Here is a 19,421-nt window from a genome sequence, read left to right on the forward strand (position 1 = left end):
CGACACACCACTATTACACAATCCTATCCTACTGAGCCAGCATGTGCCCCCCTGTGTGCAGAAGCCCCTGCGGTACCGGCGGGCCATCAGCTACGACAGTAAGGAGTACTACGTGCGGCTGCTGAGCGGGAACCCCGGCATGTACCAGCACTCTGTGGAGCACACCACCGAGGGAGAAACCACACAACGCGAGCCGGAGCACGGAGAGGACACCATCGCCAGGGTCAAAGGTCAGGAGACACCCCGTCGATAGAAGACGACGACGACGACTAAAACACAGGCTTGGCTATTTGTTTGAAATCACCTGTTTTAAACGAGTCTGTTTAGCCAGATTGATAAAAGTACTATCTTCAATTATTAACATCCCAAAGACACTCGACAATGAATTAATAAGGCTTATTATTAATGATAAATAATGCATGCAATAATTCTGCATTGTGCAATAATTTGCCGCAATTCAATGCATTTGGCCTTTATTACGTTGTCACACGCATTTTGAAGTCATTTGCCGCATTTTGTAATGAACTACTTGATAGAAATACGTAATAATATTTTGCAGCAACCCGTTGGTTCACGTGGTGGTTATTACATTTTGCGGGAAAACGTGCAATAACACACCAGAAATTCTGATGCAAATTTGTTCCTCTTCTGCAATTTTAATTGTAATTCAAAATCAGAAGGCTCGCACAGACATATAAACAAATATATGCACATCATGTAATCTTGTTACTACAAAATGTGACAAAACGTATTCCATATTGCTTTCAAGATGTTAATTAAATATGAAAATATGAGTTTTATGAGATAATAAGGGTCAAATGTCTTACAATTTGGTATTATTATAAAATGCATTGTTACTACATAATGCACTGAAATACACTTACACTTGTACAGTGGCTTATTAAGGTTTTGTTTTCCAGGCCTGGTCAAGGCCCCCCTGAAGAGGTCCAGGTCCACGGCAGACGGAGCAGACGAGGACAGCCAGGACCTGATCCAGGACCAGGTGCTGGAGTCTGGAGGCCCTGAGGAGGAGCAGAGGACCGACAACACCTCCCTGCTGCGCCTCCTGGAGGAGGGCGAGAAGGTGGAGAACAGACACACATGCACATATAAGTAGTATTATTAATACGACACTATTTGTAATATTTTAATCATTTTCCAGCATCAAGTCAGCATATTTTTTCTTGAGAAGATGTGATGAAAAAATATATACATTTTAAAGATATAGTGCAGCGCAATCTATATATTTCCACAGTCATAATTTATTTCCATTCAAACTTAAAATATATATAAATTAATAATAATGAAAAAATATATTGGCCGTATTAAACCTGCTGCTGTATTGCCACAACCCAGTTGTTAATAATAATAATAATAATAATAATATATTTTCTTTAATTCTTCTCAGTATCGATGGCCTGCTATTATATATATTAATATCAAATTAATATCAATGTGATTCGTCTCCGACCTCTTTCAGATCCAGCACATGTACCGCTGTGCGCGGGTGCAGGGCCTGGACACCAGCGAGGGCCTGCTGCTTTTCGGGAAGGAACACTTCTACGTCATCGATGGCTACACCATGACCGTGTCCAGGGAGATCCGCGACATCGACACGCTGCCCGCCAAGTACGAGCAACAACATTTTAATCTGACAGAAATTGAAACGCTGATATTTCCTCCCATCAATTCTAACTTTACCTAGCACGCTTTTTGTCCCGTCTCTTCCCTCTGAGAAAAATAACTGATGTATAAAAGGGTTTGTTTTATTTGTATATTTTTTTAACAGCGCCCCCTGGTGGATTTGATATCTGTCAATGTATTTTTTTCCACTTTTTGCGATGTCATCAGACACACTCATTTACATGCAGCCAGTCAGATCACAGCATTGCATTGTAAGCCACACCCATCCATACAGAAATTTAAATATTCAATTCATTTGTGACTATGGTGCTATTTACTTTAATCGGAAACAAAGATATTGGAATTTTCAAATCGATTCAGAAATTGAAACAATAGGGTTGAATAATTTTGGAGTATCGATTTTTTTGTTTTTTGTTTTTTTGTTTGTTTTTTAAACCCAGTCCTGAATCCACTTCTCATCAAATAGAAACAGAAATTAATGGCTAAAAGAGGGAATGCTGCAGGTGATGTCATATCCTGCTGTGATTTGAAGATGACTTCACTCCTTAGACCACTGCAGTGCCTCAATGATGTCATATACTGTGTATACACAGCCTGACTGGTACATTCTGGTCTCTTGTGGCGTTTTCTTACTCTCCCAATCTCTCTCTATTTGTTGTTATAATTATCTATCTTTTAAGAATGTCCCTTGTCTGTCCCCAAAAATGTGGTAAAAGTAAATGGAAAACTCACTGCACACACCGTGTTTAAGTTTAAATGTTTGTGGTCTGTTTTTGATCTAAAAATCTTTTAAACTAAAAAATAAGACAAAAAAATGTGAGAATATCTGAGGGATTTTCGTTGATGTCTAAGTGAAATTTTTATATTAATATTGCCAGAGTGTGATCTAATTTTGTTCTAATTTCACCACCATTTCACAAGCTCTTCTTGGGTAATCTCCTGAAGCTTACCTTTTAAGATAACAATGTGAAATCTTCCTTGTCGCTCTCTCCCTCTCTCTCAGTCTGTATGAAGCCATCATCCCCAGAGGAGCCCGACAGGGTCAGACTCAGCTGAAGCGAAGCTGCAGCAGCTTCGCCTACGAGGACATCAAGGAGGTTCACAAGAGACGCTACCTGCTGCAGGTGCCAGCACGCACGCACGCACACATGCATGCATGCACACACACGCACACACACACACACACACTAGCCTACATAGATCCATGCCTTCTGACGATCTGACGGCCACGTGTCCCCTTCTTCCAGCCCATGGCGGTGGAGGTGTTCTCGGCCGATGGGAGGAACTATCTCCTGGCGTTCCAGAAGGGCGTCCGCAACAAGGTCTACCAGAGGTAAAGACCCAGGGAGCTCCTCGATGATCTGCTGTTTGTACTGAATCGAATAGAAGGATGGAGTGGAGGAATATTGCGCCTCACCTGCAACTCCTTCTTTGACCCCCTAGAGGGCTCTGGACCCCAGTTTCGGGAACCCCCGGGTTATATTGTACTTGATCTGTGTTTTTGGTGATTTGGACGAGCGCGTTCAATTGAGTCATCGAAGCACGGGGAGAAAATACAGCCGTTGTGTGTTTGTCCACGTTCGGTGTGGATGTGTGTGATGTGTGATGACGTGCGTCCTGCAGGTTCCTGGCCGTGGTGCCGTCTCTGGCCGACAGCTCCGAGTCCGTCTCAGGACAGAGACCCAACACCAGCGTGGAACAAGGGTACGACCCGTCCACAACCCGTATACGTCCATATCCAAATGTTCCGTCAGAATGTTTGAGAAGTTTCGAAGTAACAATATCACCAGTGTGCTGAATCGATTATTTGTATTTTAGTTAATGATTTCAAACAATAATGGTATTTTGAATAGTTTTGCCCTCCTCCTCAGTCTATTATTAACATTTTATACCGTTTTTTTAAATTTTTCTCACAGGTCTGGGATCCTCAGCACGCTGGTCGGGGAGAAGTCGGTCACCCAGAGATGGGAGGTACTGAAGGAACTCGTTATAAACTGTTCAAACCTTCAATTTAGTTATTTAAGTTGAATACCATGATAGGCCCGGAGCACGGTAAAGAACAGCAATTTAAAACATTTTGTCGGATCATTTTGTTTATGTTCTGTTTGTACATATATTTGTTAAACATATTAATGTGGTGTTGATATGTCCTGACATATCCTTACAGAAAAAACTAAGTTATTTGAATTCAATATAAATAAATGACACTTGCACCGATTATATATCAACAGTTCACAGCGTAATTAGGGGTTTTTAGGGGTGATTAGGGGTGAAGCGACACATGGCTCTTGCTGATATTCAAACCTCCCCCTCAAGATGTTTTAACAGCTGTATTGTCCTTCTCTCTCGTGTGTGTGTGTGTGTGTGTGTGTGTGTGTGTGTGTGTGTGTGTGTGTGTGTGTGTGTGTGTGTGTGTGTGTGTGTGTGTGTGTGTGTGTGTGTGTGTGTGTGTGTGCGCGCGCACGCCAGCGAGGAGAGATCAGCAACTTCCAGTATCTGATGCATCTGAACACGCTGGCAGGACGCTCCTACAACGACCTGATGCAGTACCCGGTGTTTCCATGGATACTGGCTGACTACGACGCGGAGGTCTTACGCGCACAAACACACACACACACACACACACACAGCTACAGAGGTATATATAATCAAACATAATGATATAGACATCCACACGTCCTAACACTGTTTCCCGACCAGGAGTTGGACCTGAACAACCCCAAAACATTCCGGAACCTTTCCAAGCCAATGGGAGCGCAGACGGACGACCGTCTGACCCAGTACAAGAAACGCTTCAAGGACTGGGAGGATCCAAACGGTACCGACGCACACGCCTCCACACACACACACACACACACACACACACACACACACACACACACACACACACACACACACACACACACACACACACACACACACACACACACACACACGCTCGAGCAGCAGTTCTCCACCTTCTTCCATCTCAAGGAGCCTCCGTTTAATAGGCCTTAGGCCACATTTGATTTCACCGAAAAATATGAATGTTTGATCTTTCATTCTGACACAGTGGCCCCCGGGGATGAATAAAGTCTTGTCTTTTGTTCGCAGGTGAGACCCCGGCTTACCACTACGGCACCCACTACTCCTCCGCCATGATTGTTGCCTCCTACCTGGTCAGGATGGAGCCCTTCACCCAGATCTTCCTGCGGCTGCAGGTCAGAAGGCTGCCGATGATTATTATTATTATTATTATTATTATTTTTGTTGTTGTTATTATTATTACAATAATAATAATGAAGACATTGATGGATCACAGTCATTCCCCAGCGAATCATTTTCAATCATTGTTTGCCTCCAATTATTGGTCTCAAATTATTAGATTGAAATAAACCTCATTAGGTCAGGGCTCTTTTCAATGGTATGAAAAGATAACTGAAGACAATGAAGTTGTGAATAATTTTGTGGAGAATCTGACACGGCGAAGACTTTCACCCAAACCCTGACACAATTTTGCGAATGAATTGCCAATTATATAGGGAGGAAACACCTTCAGAAAATGAGTCAACGTCACCAAATAAATATTTGCTTCCAATGCTGAGAAGGAGGAGCATGTGGAGCTGGAAGTACCGTGGTCTATACATTGACTGCATACTTTATATGTCCAAAAAATATTATTGTCAATAAATAACAGGGATGAATTGCACCCAGTGTGTAATGGAAATATGTGTGTCTATATGTGTGTGTTTCTGCTTTTATACTTGTTCATTGGTTGTTGGTGTGTGTTTCATGTGCGTGCGCGCAGGGAGGCCATTTTGACCTGGCCGACAGAATGTTCCACAGCGTGCGCGAAGCGTGGCTCTCCGCCTCCAAACACAACATGGCCGACGTCAAGGAGCTCATCCCAGAGTTCTTCTACCTGCCCGAGTTCCTGCTCAACTCCAACAACTTTGACCTGGGTCCGTTCCGCACGCGGCGGATTCTCTGTTTGGGTTTTTAATTGTATTTTGCCAGATGGTGTTGGAGTCGACACTATATCATGTCATGATATAATTAATCAACAGTCACAATCACAATTTCATTAAAAAAAAAAAATGTTTTAATATGTGATGATGATTATTGTACAAATGGTACTTGATCTTGTCATATGTAGCATATTTGTCACGTTGATGCTGATGTTTTTCCCGCTCTGGCTCATCTCTCCAGGCGCCAAGCAGAACGGCACCAAACTGGGAGACGTGATCCTGCCGCCCTGGGCCAAAGGAGATCCTCGGGAATTCATCCGAGTTCACAGACAGGTAGGAAACCGCTGGAGAGGGTTAAAGACCACGCCCCCATGTGGGGAGGAGTAGAAGTGAAGCATGGAACGCCGTTGTTTAATCCTCATCTGTTGGTTTTAGAACAGAGGTTCCCAAACAGTTATTTCAGGACTCACATGTCACCGCAGGGTATCCACGCACTGTTAAAATAAAAATGACTACCACTTGATCTAAAATGCCTCAAATTATATTAAAGCATGTGAAATACAATTTTGGAGGTATTCCTGATTAAATACAGTGTTTTACGATGTTACCTTACCTTATCTTTTTATTTTTTAATTTTTTTTTTTTTTTTAATCTTACCTTGTAAGATTAAATCTTATCAAAAAAAATAATAATAGTGGAACTCATCAGTCCCCAGAAAATAGCCAAAAAAATTAAAAAATTAAAAGAAAAATGATGCATTTGATTAACTTTTGCTCCTGAATAATTGCGGTCACACCAGATTGAACACCAAATTTGTACTGTAAGCCCTCTTTCTAAATTACATTATAAATAGCAAATGAAAAGTGTTTTTTTTTTTCTTCTTTCTTAAATGTCAAATAAATTTCAAATAAACCACAACCCCACCGCCGCCTGCCGCAGGCCCTGGAGTGCGACTACGTGTCGGCCCACCTCCACGAGTGGATCGACCTGATCTTCGGCTGCAAGCAGCAGGGCCCGCCGGCCGTGGAGGCCGTCAACGTCTTCCACCACCTCTTCTACGAGGGTCAGGTGGACATCTACAACATCAACGACCCGCTGAAGGAGACCGCCACCATCGGCTTCATCAACAACTTCGGACAGATCCCCAAACAGGTCCGCCGGCCGAATACCTTTTAAGGATAGCTTCTGAATGTAGTATTTGGAGTTCTATGTCTTTTGTATTTAAATCTTATATTCAAAATGGATTTATAAGAACGTCCATTTTTTTTTTTTTTTTTTTTTTTTTTTTTTTTTTTTTGCTGAAAATGAAAATTTTAATTGAAAAATTCTGTCTGTGCTTGACACTTAGGGCTACTAAATGTGTATACTATATATATACTTAATATGTATTATGTCCTATTTGTCCTATTTTTATTCAAATTATGTTACACAACGGAAAACTGCTTTTTAATGTCCTTAAATAGTAACCTAAATTGTACCTATCCATGTGAATGTTGAAAATGTAATTGAAAAGTCTTTATCTTTTCTTTATACTTCCTGTACTTAATTATTATCTTTATTCAAGATTTAATGCAATATGTAGTAATTGAAACGAATCCCTTAAATGATATGTGAATTTTTTACATGAATTATTCAATAACTGTCAAAAAGACAGTTATCAAAATAATTATTTTGAATATTAATCATTTTGAATTTTCATTTCAAGCCAAAATCAAGTCTTTCAAATGAAGAAATCCATGGCCATTTATGGAATTTAGAATCAAATTGAATACCTTTATTGTACACAGAAATGTGCCTTTGGAGGTTGGATAAGTGACAGAATAAAAAAATAAAAAATCCCAAAACAATAAAATAAAGTAAAATGCAAAATGAAATCCAAGACAAAACCCACATCGTATGAGATAACAACACAAACAAACCCAAAAACATGGAGCTAGTGAACAGTGAGATGGACTGGAGTCAGGAGCTCCCTGATGTTATGCGGTTTGGAGTGAAGGGCTTTTTATTACGTTGCTCTTGCAGTCCTGTAGCGCCACCCCAGAGGGCCACAGAACAAATCACTCATCCATATTCTCATTCTCACCTTGTGGTTTGTTTCTCCAGCTCTTCAAAAAGCCCCACCCTCCTAAGAGGGTCCGCAGCCGGACCAACGGGGACCTGGTCAACCTCCCCCCCAGCTCCTCCACGGACAAGATCTTTTTCCACCACCTGGACAACCTGAGGCCCTCACTGGCCCCCGTCAAGGGTAACACACACACACACACACACACACACACACACACACACACACACACACACACACACACACACACACACACACACACGTATATATGTATACACTACACACAGACATTCACTATTCAGTCACATACTGTACATTCACTACACACACACAAGCACACATATACTATACGCACACGCACATGTATACAGTATACACACATATACTGTATACATGATAAAGACACACACGTAAACTATTCACACACAACCGTACAATACACACACACTGTTCTTCATACACACACATATATTCAGTATACCACACACACACACACACACATATTCATACACAAATTCACTATTTATATTCAAACACACATACACTGGTCAGTCACAACATTAAAACCACTGACAGGTGAAGTGAATGACATTGATCATCTGGTTCCAGCGGCACCTGTCAAGGGGTGGGATATATTAGGCAGCAAGTGAACAGTCAGTTCTTGAAGTTGATGTGTTGGAAGCAGGAAGAATGGGCGATCGTAAGGATCTGAGCCACTTTGACAAGGACCACATTGTGATGGCCAGACGACTGGGTCAGAGCATCTCCAAAACCACAGGTCAGGTCTGTTCCCAGTATGCAGTGGTCAGTACCTCCCTAAAGTGGTCCAAGGTAGGACAACCGGTATACTGGCGACAGGGTCATGGGCGCCCATGGCTCATTGATGCACATGGGGAGGGAAGTCTAGCCCGTCTGGTTCGATCCCACAGAAGAGCTACTGCGGCGCAAATTGGTGAAAAGGTTAATGCTGCTATGATAGAAAGGTGTCAGAACACACAGTGCATCACAGCTTGTGTTGTGTAGCCGCAGAGCGGTCAGAGTGCCCATGCTGACTCCTGTCCACCCTGAAAGCTCCTACAATGGGCACGTGAGCATCAGAACTGGACCATGGAGCAATGGAAGAAGGTGGCCTGGTCTGATGAATCATGTTTTCTTCTACGTCATGTGGATGGGTGGGGTTAGGGTCCGATCCCATGGAGCATCTGTGGGATGTGCTGGAGCAACAAGCCCGATCCATGGGGGCCTCACCTCACAACTTCCAGGACTTAAAGGATCTGCTGCTTACATCTTGGTGCCAGATACAACAGGACGCCTTCAGAGGTGGAGTCCATGCCTCCACGGGTCAGAGCTGTTTTGGCGGCACGAGGGGGAGCTACACAATATTAGTGGTTATTAGTGGTGGTTTTAATGTTGGGGCTGATCGGTGTATATACTACACACTACACATTCACTATTCACACTCATCTCACACTCTCCCTGTGTCTCCCCCACCCTCCCCCCACCCCACCTGCGCAGAGCTGAAGGAGCCCGTGGGGCAGATCGTGTGCACGGACAAGGGCATCCTGGCCGTGGAGCAGAACAAGGTGCTGGCCCCCCCGACCTGGAGCAAGACCTTCGCCTGGGGCTACGCAGACCTCAGCTGCCGCCTGGCCAACTACGAGTCTGACAAGGTCCGCACCACTGCAGTCTGTTTATACTGTATATATACTGTATATATACTGTATGTATAGCTCCATTTATCTATATCTCTCTATATCTGTCTGTTGATGTCTGTCTTTGTTTTCCTTTGTTTATATCTGTCTTTCTGTCTGTATATCTTTTATTACATATCTATCTCTATCTCAAATTCTATTATGTTTTATCTATGTCTGTTGGTATTTCTGTTATTCTGTATTTATGTTTGTCTGTATTTATTTTATTCTGTATCTATTTTTAGCTGTGAAAATGTTAAATATGTGCTCAGGTTGACGTCCTTTTTTTCAAATGGAAACATTTGAGAGCCACAAACTACATACATCAGGTTGTTCCGTCCCACTTCCTAGTCTCTAACCAATCACGTCCCTCCTTTTCCTCTCGAACCGGCCGACCAGGCGGCCGTGGTGTACGAGTGTCTGTCGGAGTGGGGTCAGATCCTCTGCGCCATCTGCCCCAACCCCAAGCTGGTGGTCACCGGGGGAACCAGCACGGCCATCTGCGTGTGGGAGGCGGCCACGTCCAAGGAGAGGGCCAAGACGCTCACGCTCAAGCAGGTCGGCCGGCACGACGCGCCGCCGTGCACGCACATACACACAGGCTCCCAACACAAACACGCAATAGTGCCGACACGTACGTTTACACACGCATGTTTAAACACTGACTTAAGCACAAAGCACACTGCTGGCAAGAACACACTTTTTAACCAGGGTGTCTGAAGGTACTTAGAACATGTATCTTAAATAAAAAATAAAATATAAATATTTTATTTATTTTTTTCCCTCAAAAAGATTATTTTACAAAAATTTGGCCTTTTAAAGTAATGAAATAATCCTACATTAGAATGTATGAATGTATGTATTTTGAAATTTGTCAAGTTCTTCTGCAACAATGTTGACATTTCTGACGTGATAAAAGCCTAAATCTACCACTGATCCACTGAGAATACTTGCCTTTGTACCTAATACTTACTGTACCTCTGCCCTGTACAGAATATTTAGTTCTCACCGATAATAACTTACTCCATAAGAGAGAGATGATTCGTCCAAAAAACGAGTCTTGAATTTCATCATTAATTTGTCTTAAACATTAAATGTGACTGTGATCACTGTCGTGTTTGCATTACTTTATAACTAACCCGTATAATGGCTGATGTTGAATCCTCCTCCTCCTGGTTTTCCAAGGCGCTGCTCGGCCACACGGACGCCGTGACGTGTCTGACGGCCTCCTCTGCGTACCACATTGTGGTGAGCGGCTCCAGGGATCGAACCTGCATCATCTGGGACCTCAACAAGCTGGAGTTCGTCACGCAGCTCCGGGGCCACCGGGCGCCCGTCTCCGCTCTGTGCATCAACGAGCTGACGGTGGGCTCACGCAAATCGGACGACCAAATCACTCAAATTGCATAAAAGTCCCACAACAGATCACTCAAATCAGAGGAATTGAGCAAATCTCACAAAGGCCGGACGAACCATGTCTATCATAGAAACATCGCAAAACTCAAACACCATAAAACAATAAAAACACAAACCTCACTAGTGTGTTACATGATATTCATACAGAATTGTGATACTTCTGACTTCCTGATACTGTGTCGATTCTCCAAAATAATAACATTAATAAATGATTCGGCCTCAATCTATTATACTGATAAAATGTCTTTCGATCGTACCTGTTGTGCAGTACTTGATCATTTTGCCTGTATTAGCGGCATCATGAGGTATCGTGAGGTATATCGTTCCTAAATCTGACAGACTTTACATTTAACACATGCTAACAAACACATTTAATACACATTTTTTTGCCTGCATATGGGCATGTACTGTATGTAGCTGTGTGTTCATGAACGTGTGTGTGTGTGTGTGTGCGTGTGTGCGTGTGTGCGCGTGTGCGTGTGCGTGTGTGCGCATGCTTGGGCCTCACCAGGGTGACATCGTGTCCAGCGCAGGGACCTACATCCACGTGTGGAGCATCAACGGCAGCCCCATCGCCAGCGCCAACACCTTCACGGGGCGCAGCCAGCAGATCCTGTGCTGCTGCGTGTCCGAGATGAACGAGTGGGACACGCAGAACGTCATCGTCACCGGGCACTCGGACGGCGTCGTCAGGGTAACGCGCCCGACCGTGGATATGAGATTCAAAAGGGGGAAAAGTGGATAAAGTCCGAGTAGAGTCAGGTTGAGGTTCCTTGTTGGATTGTTGGATCTAGAGCTGCAGGACCTGGAATTGGGGCTTTGGCTGGTGCAGAGAAAACTTTCAGACAAGTTGAGATGTAGTTTATGTACAAGTTGAATTTTATCTTAATAAATAAAAAGATGATAATAAATTCAACCTATATTATGTTATGATTATATAATATTTTAATATTATATTATCTTTATTAATTTTATATTTTTTTTATATTGTATAATACTTGCCACATTTTGTATTTGCCTGTTACAAAATGTGTCTAGTGACATTTTTCTGTCGTCCTAAAGTGTGTGACAGTTGATATAAATTTAAAAAAGCAATTTTGGGTTGTTATTCCGTAATGGGTAATTATGGAAATAATTATGACATCATAAAACATTACAGAAAACTCATTATGTGTTGCATTCAAGATGTTTATTGTAATATGCGGTTGTGATAGATTTACATGAATTCTTTATATTTCTGCCTGATTCCCTGCCAATTTACCGTGTGTTTACCCGTCGGGCCATAACCAGAGAACCCGTCGGTAAACCCTGAAGGCCGGATTCAATGATGGCGGCTCTCGCGATGAATGTAAACGGGGCGTCCACGGGAGGAGCTGGAGCCTTGAATGAATCTTCCTTGTTGTCGTAGTTCTGGAGAATGGAGTTCCTGCAAGTCCCGGAAACCCCCGCGCCCGAGCCGGTGGAGCCCGACGTGCCGGACTGCTGCGCCGATGAGAAGATCGGTGAGTCGGTCAAAACCCCCCCGGATGATTTGCCTTATCGTGGGAACGCCACCCAAAAAAACAAAAAAAAAAACCTCTTATTTGCACCCGGCTGGAAATACACACGTCATGTGGCAGCTCCTTGTCCCTCAGTGTCTGAGCGTCTGCGGGGCGCGTCTCAGTGCCCGCCACGCCCTCCCTGCTTTCACCTGTTCCCCTGCACCGTGTCTCTCCAGAGGGCGGCGAGAGCCACAACGGGGAGGAAGACAGCAGCGAGTCGGACGGCGAGGAGGCCAGCCTGAGCCAGGAGGCCAGCCTGAGCCAGGAGGCCAGCCTGAGCCAGGAGCCCAAGGCCCAGCGGCCCAGCGCGGCCTCCAACGGGGGGGACAGCCAGCCGGGCAGCGCCGTGCACAGAAGCAAAGGTAGAGACGAGAGTCTGAAAACCTATTTTTACAAGTGAAAGCGTACGTTCAGTTGTACTCAGGAGGGATGCGGATGGTGCCTTGGGGGGGGGGGGAGTTTAGATTATTTGAGGTTCATAACTTACAGTAACGTCCATTTTGCTTAATTTAGTCACTATTCAGTAGATAAAGGGCCCGGTACTCACTTTTGGGTGCTGAAATGTAATTGTTATTGACTGATAATGAGTGTGATTATAGTTAATAACAGATTGTTTCTTATCTATCTTCCCTTGTCATTATTTACTGTGCGCCGTCCTTTCGCAGACTTAAAACCGCACTTTCCTGTCCATCCGTCTCTCGGTGGTTTTTGTGCCGTTTCAGTGTCTTGTCTTAAACTACAGTCCAAGCTTTTGGGTTTTGCTAAGTGGCGAAAAATGTGGGTGCAGGTCCGGCGGCCCGCCCCGGCACCTCCTGGTCGGTGGACAGCGGCTCGGACGACTCCCGCCGCTGGTCGGACACGCTGAGCATCGACGAGAAGGACGGCTTCGTGTTCGTCAACTACTCCGAGGGCCAGGCCCGGCCCGGGGCCCACCCCGGGGGCCACCACTCCCACCACTCCCACCACTCCCACCAGGTCCACCCAGGCCACCTGGCCCAGCTTCAGGGCCAGCTGGGCCCAGGGGCCCCGCCCCAGCCCCACCACGCCTCCGGCCACGAGGCCCGCTCCTACAGCCAGCTCAGAGCAGGTGGGGCCTTTTATAGGGACATTTAAAAACCGGCGACATTCAAAAGTGAACGGCGCCGTAGCTTCCGTACAAGTTCACACATGTCGGCAAACATCCGAAGACAGATCAGAGCGATGTTTCCCATGAGCGATACCAGCAGCAGCACAATACGTTTATAACATTAATCCACGGGTTACAAACGTTAAGCAGTATTACTTTGAAAACATAAAGGCTTTTCCAGCTCAGACATTCTGAACCTTGCACGCCGGGTCGCGAGACATTTTTTTTTAAGACTGATATTTGATTGATATATATTGTGTGTGTGTGTGTGTGTGTGTGTGTGTGTGTGTGTGTGTGTGTGTGTGTGTGTGTGTGTGTGTGTGTGTGTGTGTGTGTGTGTGTGTGTGTGTGTGTGTGCGTGCGCGCAGGCTACCGGTGGGAGCGGCAGCTGGTGTTCCGCTCTAAACTCACCATGCACACGGCGTTCGACCGCAAGGACAACGCTCAGCCGGCGGAGATCACCTCGCTCGCCATCTCCAAGTGAGGAGCCGCCGTGAACTTCAGAAGGGAAATGAGCGCGGGGCCGCAAGTGGAGGATTGGAATCTGAGCTGAGCCGGTTCATGGTCGCCGTTGCATTTGAGCTCAGTCTACTCTTCCTTCCGTCGCTTGCGTTTGCATATTCCGTCGTCCTTCACTCGAAGTAGTAAATAAACTCGACTTAGTTGAGGTTTCTTAACTGAACTCAGCTGTTCTGACTTGAACTCATCTGATCTCGTCACGTAACTTACTTTGAGTTCAATTTAAGTTGAACTTTTATTCGCTGAACATGTTGCTATTCTGAAGATCACTTTAGTGTCTTATAATCATTTCTTATTCAATTTGATATATTATCCCATGATTGATTCTTACGTAAAGCGCAACCAGCTTTATCGTTTTAATCAAAAGTACAATTTTGTGCTGACGCAGAAGATGTTTTGGGGGTAGGAAAAAAAACAAAAAAACTTCAACTTCAAAAAAAAGTCATTTCTTTGACTTATAATTCCTAAATCGAGCTGCGACATTGTTTCCTGCCGTGAACTCGCCGGGCTCGCCCTCCAAACCCGTCGACGTGTGGTCTTGTCTCTCCGTGCGCAGGGACCACAGTAAGATCCTGGTGGGGGACGGGCGCGGCCGGGTCTTCAGCTGGTCGGTGAGCGAGCAGCCTGGGCGCGGCGCCGCCGACCACTGGGTGAAGGACGAGGTGGTGGACAGCTGCTCCGGCTGCACCGTGCGCTTCTCCCTCACCGAGCGACGCCACCACTGCAGGAACTGTGGGCAGCTGTTCTGCCAGAAGTAAGGCCTGCTGCTGCACCGCCTCCCTCCCTCTGTCTGTCTGTCTCTCTCCCCCTCTCTCTCCTTCTCTCTCTCTGTCTCTCTCTCCCTCTCTCTCTCCCTCCCTCTCTCTCCCTCTCTCTCTCGCACCCTCTGTCTCTTTCTCTCTCCCTCTCTCTCTCTCTCTCCCCGTCTCTCTCTCCCTCTTTTGCTCTCTCTCCCCCTCTCTTTCTCTGTCCCTCTCTCCCCCTCTCCCTCCTTCTCTCTCTCTGTCTCTCTCTCTCCCTCTCTCCCTCCCCCTCTTTCTCTCTCCCTCTCTCGCTCTCCCTCCCTCCCTCCCTCTCTCTCCCTCTCTCGCTCGCACCCTCTCTCTCTCTCTTTCTCTCTCCATCTCTCTCTGTCTCTATCCCCCTCTCTCTCTCCCTCTTTCGCTCTCTCTCTTTCTCTCCCTCTCTCCCTCCCTCTCTCTCTCTCTCTGTCTCTCTCTCCCCCTCTCTCTCTCCCTCTTTCTCTCTTCCCCTCTCTCTCTCTGTTTCTCTCTCTCTCTCTGCCCCTCTCCCCCCCCCCTCTCTCTCCCCCTCTTTCTCTCTCGCTCTCCCTCCCCCTCTCTCCCTCTTTCTCTTTCTCCCCCTCTCTCCCTCACTCCGTCTCGCTGTCTCTCGCCCGGTGTTTCAGGTGCAGCCGTTTCCAGTCGGAGATCCGTCGTCTGAAGATCTCGTCGCCCGTGCGCGTCTGTCAGAACTGTTTCTACAACCTGCAGCACGAGCGCAGCGCCGAGGACGGCTGCCGGAACTGAGGACACACACACACACACACACACACACACACGCACACACACACAGCTACAGCACACACACGCACAGCACACTCCTTCCACTCTGTCGCACCCCTGCCCCCTCCCCCAAAACGGCTTGACACGATGAGAGCGTTTTGTTTGTTTGTTGGCGACCCAGCTCCATCACGCGCCGCTAAGCGGGAAAACAAACAAGCAAACAAACAAACAAAATGACAACGCGCTCTGCGGATGGCCGGCCGCCTCGCTCGTAAAAGCAACGCAACGGGAAGAAAGTCTGTTTCCTGCAAGCGCGGTGTGACACTGTCCATACTGTACATACTAACAAGGGCCTTTTTAACGGTATTAACCCGAGAAGAAGAGGTCAAAGGTCGACTGGGAGGAGAGGGAGAGCCGAGGAGGAGAGGAAGAGCGGTTTGCCTGTAACATAGCGACGTGACTTAGCACTCCTGGCTTTAAAACAAAAAGATGCAAAACAAAGCTGATTGTGTGTATTCTAACTTACATGGAGGGAATATGAATGTCAATAATAAATGTCTGTGGCTCTTTACTAGTAGGTCTAGTTATGCAACTACTTCATTTCTTTATATTTTTGTATCATTTCTTGATCAATTTTCATTTTGTATTTTTTTTTTTTGTTTGTTTTTTTGGGGTTTGGTGTTCACAAACATGAGATTTAAAAAAAAAAAAAAAAAAGAAAAATCTTTTTTTTTTTTTTTGCCCACAGTGTCCAGCCAAGTGGCTTTTCACCACGTTTCCTTCTTCTTTTTATTATTATTATTTTTTTTTGCCAAATGACATTTTGCGGTTTGTTACGTTTTAATGTTGATGGTTTCGATAACCAGCCACCCCCCGATTCCCACTTTATACTTTATTTGTGTTACTGCTGCTTTCTCAAGACTGGAGAGTATATCGTTGGTTTTTTTCCCCGTTTGTTCTGCTGATTCAGTGCATATCAAGTCATTTCTAGCGGCCGCGATGAGAAAGGAAAGAACAAGTACTGCACATCTCAAGTCCCGACACGTCCTGTTTTTAGAGCCAAATTCACTTTCCAGCGGAATGCACACGTACAAGGCATCGTCCTCTAAATATGAATTTGTGTTTTATTGAAAGGGGGCGGGGTTAAGGTTTCTTCTTCTTCTTCTCTTTCTTTTTTTTTTTTAACATTCAAACGTCTCCTCGCCGCCCTCTGACCTGCGCTCCAACCCCGTGGCATTATCGCCGCAGATCAGATGTTATTCCCCCTCTGACCACACGGTGGCGGCAGAGCTCCTCAGCAGCCAAGCACCTTCAAAACTATACTTTTAGTTTCCCTTTGTTTGTTTGTTTGTTTGTTTTTGTTTTGTTTTTTTCATCTGTTTTGGGAAGATCTGTGTGTAAATAGTGGATTGAGAACGTAAAGCTTGATCAGAACGTCTTTCAGAACGATTGTAGCGTGAAATCAGCTGTGATCTTGGATGCAAGTCGTGAGAAAAGGCTCTTTTTCGGTGGCTTGTTTTCATCTGTGTGTGTGTGTGTGTGTGTGTGTGTGTGTGTGTGTGTGTGTGTGTGTGTGTGTGTGTGTGTGTGTGTGTGTGTGTGTGTGTGTGTGTGTGTGTGTGTGTGTGTGTGCGCGCGTGTGAGTGTGCGCGTGTTGTGACCTGTGGTGCTGTGGACAACCGGTCATTCAAGTGCTGCTTTCTTTTCTGAAAAGAACCATTTCTCTTTTGTTTTTTTGTTTTTATTATTATTATTATTTTATTTTTTCCTTGTTTTCCATGTGTATATATGGAGTCTCCAACACTTTGAGCGAACTGAAACAGCAGTGCAGTAGATTCACCCCCTCGACTCCCCGCTGCCGTATATATAATAATAATATGCACTCTTGTTCTCGTCCTCCTTATATCAGTTTATGTTGACGTACTGTAATTTAGCGTGCAATCATGCCATCTAGCTGATGAGGTTTTAGCCGCCGCCCCGTGCCAAGCCGGGTTTTATCAATCAGAGTTTCTTTGCACCTTCACTTGTACAAAATACTAGAAAGTTACAAAAAATAAATAGAAATCACAAGTTTTTATCAAAATGCAAAATTCTATGTTGGGCGCCATCATTTTAACAGACGGGAGTGCGTTTGGACGCAGCAAGATGAACTGTACAAAGTATTTATGCAATTATAACTGGTTTTAAGATTTTTTTTTTTTTTTTTTTTTTTTTTTAATGATTATTGCAATTCCAGCAAGTTTTGTTACTTGTTGCATGTTTATTAACAGAGCTGACTTTCTGTGTCAGTGAATTGTACATGTTCTCGGCATTATATTCTGGTTTGGTTTGTATTATTCTTTTAATTTTATTTTATTTTGTTTTCCAAGGCATTATTACGAGTTGTTCCAAGCCCCAAGCAACAGGATTATGTACAGGCTGGAGAAGCGTTCCCCAATCTGGGTGTACTTTTGTACTCTTTATGGAAAAATTAAGGACTTAATGAGCAAAAAAAAAAAAACAAAGAAAATCCTGTATGATTTTTGGTGGTCTTGTATTAGACTGCCTAACGACAGTATCTGGTGTGCAATCTGTGATAGCTGAATGTTCCTTGTACAGTATATTTGTGTTCAGTACATCCAACCAGAGCATTAAAACCTATAGAGTAACACCTTACAGAAACAAACAATAACGCAATAGATCTGGTACTTATTCCTTTTAATTTCATTTCAATAAATAATTGCTGTTTACCACCAAAAGCCTGTGTGACGCCTTTATTGTGTAACCCACGGCAACCAGGGATCCCTATGACCTTGTGACACAGAGTACATCTTGCGATGCACCTGGAAGCATCATAATGTTTCCTGGGGTCATTGTTTCGGGTCTTTCGACGATCAGGCGCCCTCACCGCCTCCCGGCCGGGGTGGATCTAGCTCCGCCCTGTGTCCAGGTAGCACTACCCCACCCACTGCTCTCCTCTCCTGATCCACAGAAGCAACTCCTGCCGCCTCAGTGCCAACCTGATGACCCTTTGCCTACTAGCCCCTGTGATGGCCGCCATGTCGTCGACCCTGCGGAGGGACTAGCCTGCGAGCCCGCTGCATCACACCTCAGCGGGCTGGCACCCCGCTCGCCATCCATTGCTTCGGCAGTTTTTCCACTAGCTCAGCGTACTTTGCCCTCTTCCTCCCGTTGGCCTCGATGCGGTCCTCCCAACGAACAGCGAGTTCGCGAGAGAACGAGTTGCTTGGAGGCTTCCCACATCAGTGGGAATGTCTAGCCTCAGTGTTGTTGTGGCAACAGTTTCTCGAAACTTCACTTGTTTCCCCGGGTCGACTTTCAGCTGTCTTGTGCCGCTACAAGCAGGCCGGCGGAGGCGGTCCTGGCAGCTGACGGTGGCTTCTCCCCGGCCCCGACGAAAGCGACGGTCGTCTTCACCGGGCGGAGGCGCTTTCGGTGGCTAATCCCTCTGCAGGCGGTGTCCGCTATGGCCTTCAGGACTTGGTCGTGCCACCGGCGGCAGCGCCCCCTCACCCAGGGCATTCCACCAGCACCCGAGGGTTTGCTGCAGGGTTCCTCTGTTCAGCCACAGACGGGAGGCTCGTGATTGCACCTTCCCCCAGCAAAACAAGTTGGATGGGCTTGATAAAACGTCATAGACGGCCTAGATTAGGAATTTTACTCCAAATAGCAGCAAAAATAATGTATTTTTTTTAGAATCTTTTTTTTTCCCCCACTGGGCTAAATATTATTCCGTAAATATGTGTTTAATATTTGGAGTGAACAAAGCCGTTTACGCTGCGATCAACGTCAAAAGCTGTATTTAAATAAAGATGCTTTTAAGACACTTATAACACCGACTATTGATACTTTTTTTTTCAGATGCTATGATTTGATTGATCCTTCCCACATATCAGCATCAAAACATAGTTTATATGGAAATAAATCATCTGGGTGGGCAAACGTTTTGAAGCCTGTGTGCTTCCCACTT

General features: G+C 45.2%; 1 protein-coding gene across 1 annotated transcript in view; it reads left to right on the top strand.

The window, feature by feature from the left end:
- wdfy3 (WD repeat and FYVE domain containing 3) overlaps positions 1 to 15,663 on the top strand; it is a gene marked incomplete at its 5' end in the record, with an annotated part of 81,720 nt that extends 66,057 nt beyond the window's left edge. The window contains 24 exon segments of the mRNA XM_080003783.1: positions 41 to 230; positions 921 to 1,084; positions 1,481 to 1,629; positions 2,648 to 2,768; positions 2,892 to 2,977; positions 3,268 to 3,348; positions 3,561 to 3,615; positions 4,114 to 4,233; positions 4,345 to 4,462; positions 4,738 to 4,844; positions 5,432 to 5,585; positions 5,833 to 5,924; positions 6,531 to 6,743; positions 7,695 to 7,836; positions 9,169 to 9,323; positions 9,744 to 9,902; positions 10,530 to 10,709; positions 11,272 to 11,454; positions 12,169 to 12,262; positions 12,478 to 12,663; positions 13,089 to 13,388; positions 13,796 to 13,907; positions 14,503 to 14,700; positions 15,355 to 15,663. Coding sequence (XP_079859909.1) covers positions 41 to 230; positions 921 to 1,084; positions 1,481 to 1,629; positions 2,648 to 2,768; positions 2,892 to 2,977; positions 3,268 to 3,348; positions 3,561 to 3,615; positions 4,114 to 4,233; positions 4,345 to 4,462; positions 4,738 to 4,844; positions 5,432 to 5,585; positions 5,833 to 5,924; positions 6,531 to 6,743; positions 7,695 to 7,836; positions 9,169 to 9,323; positions 9,744 to 9,902; positions 10,530 to 10,709; positions 11,272 to 11,454; positions 12,169 to 12,262; positions 12,478 to 12,663; positions 13,089 to 13,388; positions 13,796 to 13,907; positions 14,503 to 14,700; positions 15,355 to 15,475 — 3,480 coding nt within the window. The 3' untranslated portion in view covers positions 15,476 to 15,663.
- Positions 15,664 to 19,421: the final 3,758 nt, after the last annotated feature.

Source organism: Zeus faber (genome assembly GCF_960531495.2).
Source record: "Zeus faber genome assembly, chromosome: 7".
In the NCBI taxonomy this organism is placed as follows: Eukaryota; Metazoa; Chordata; class Actinopteri; order Zeiformes; family Zeidae; genus Zeus; species Zeus faber.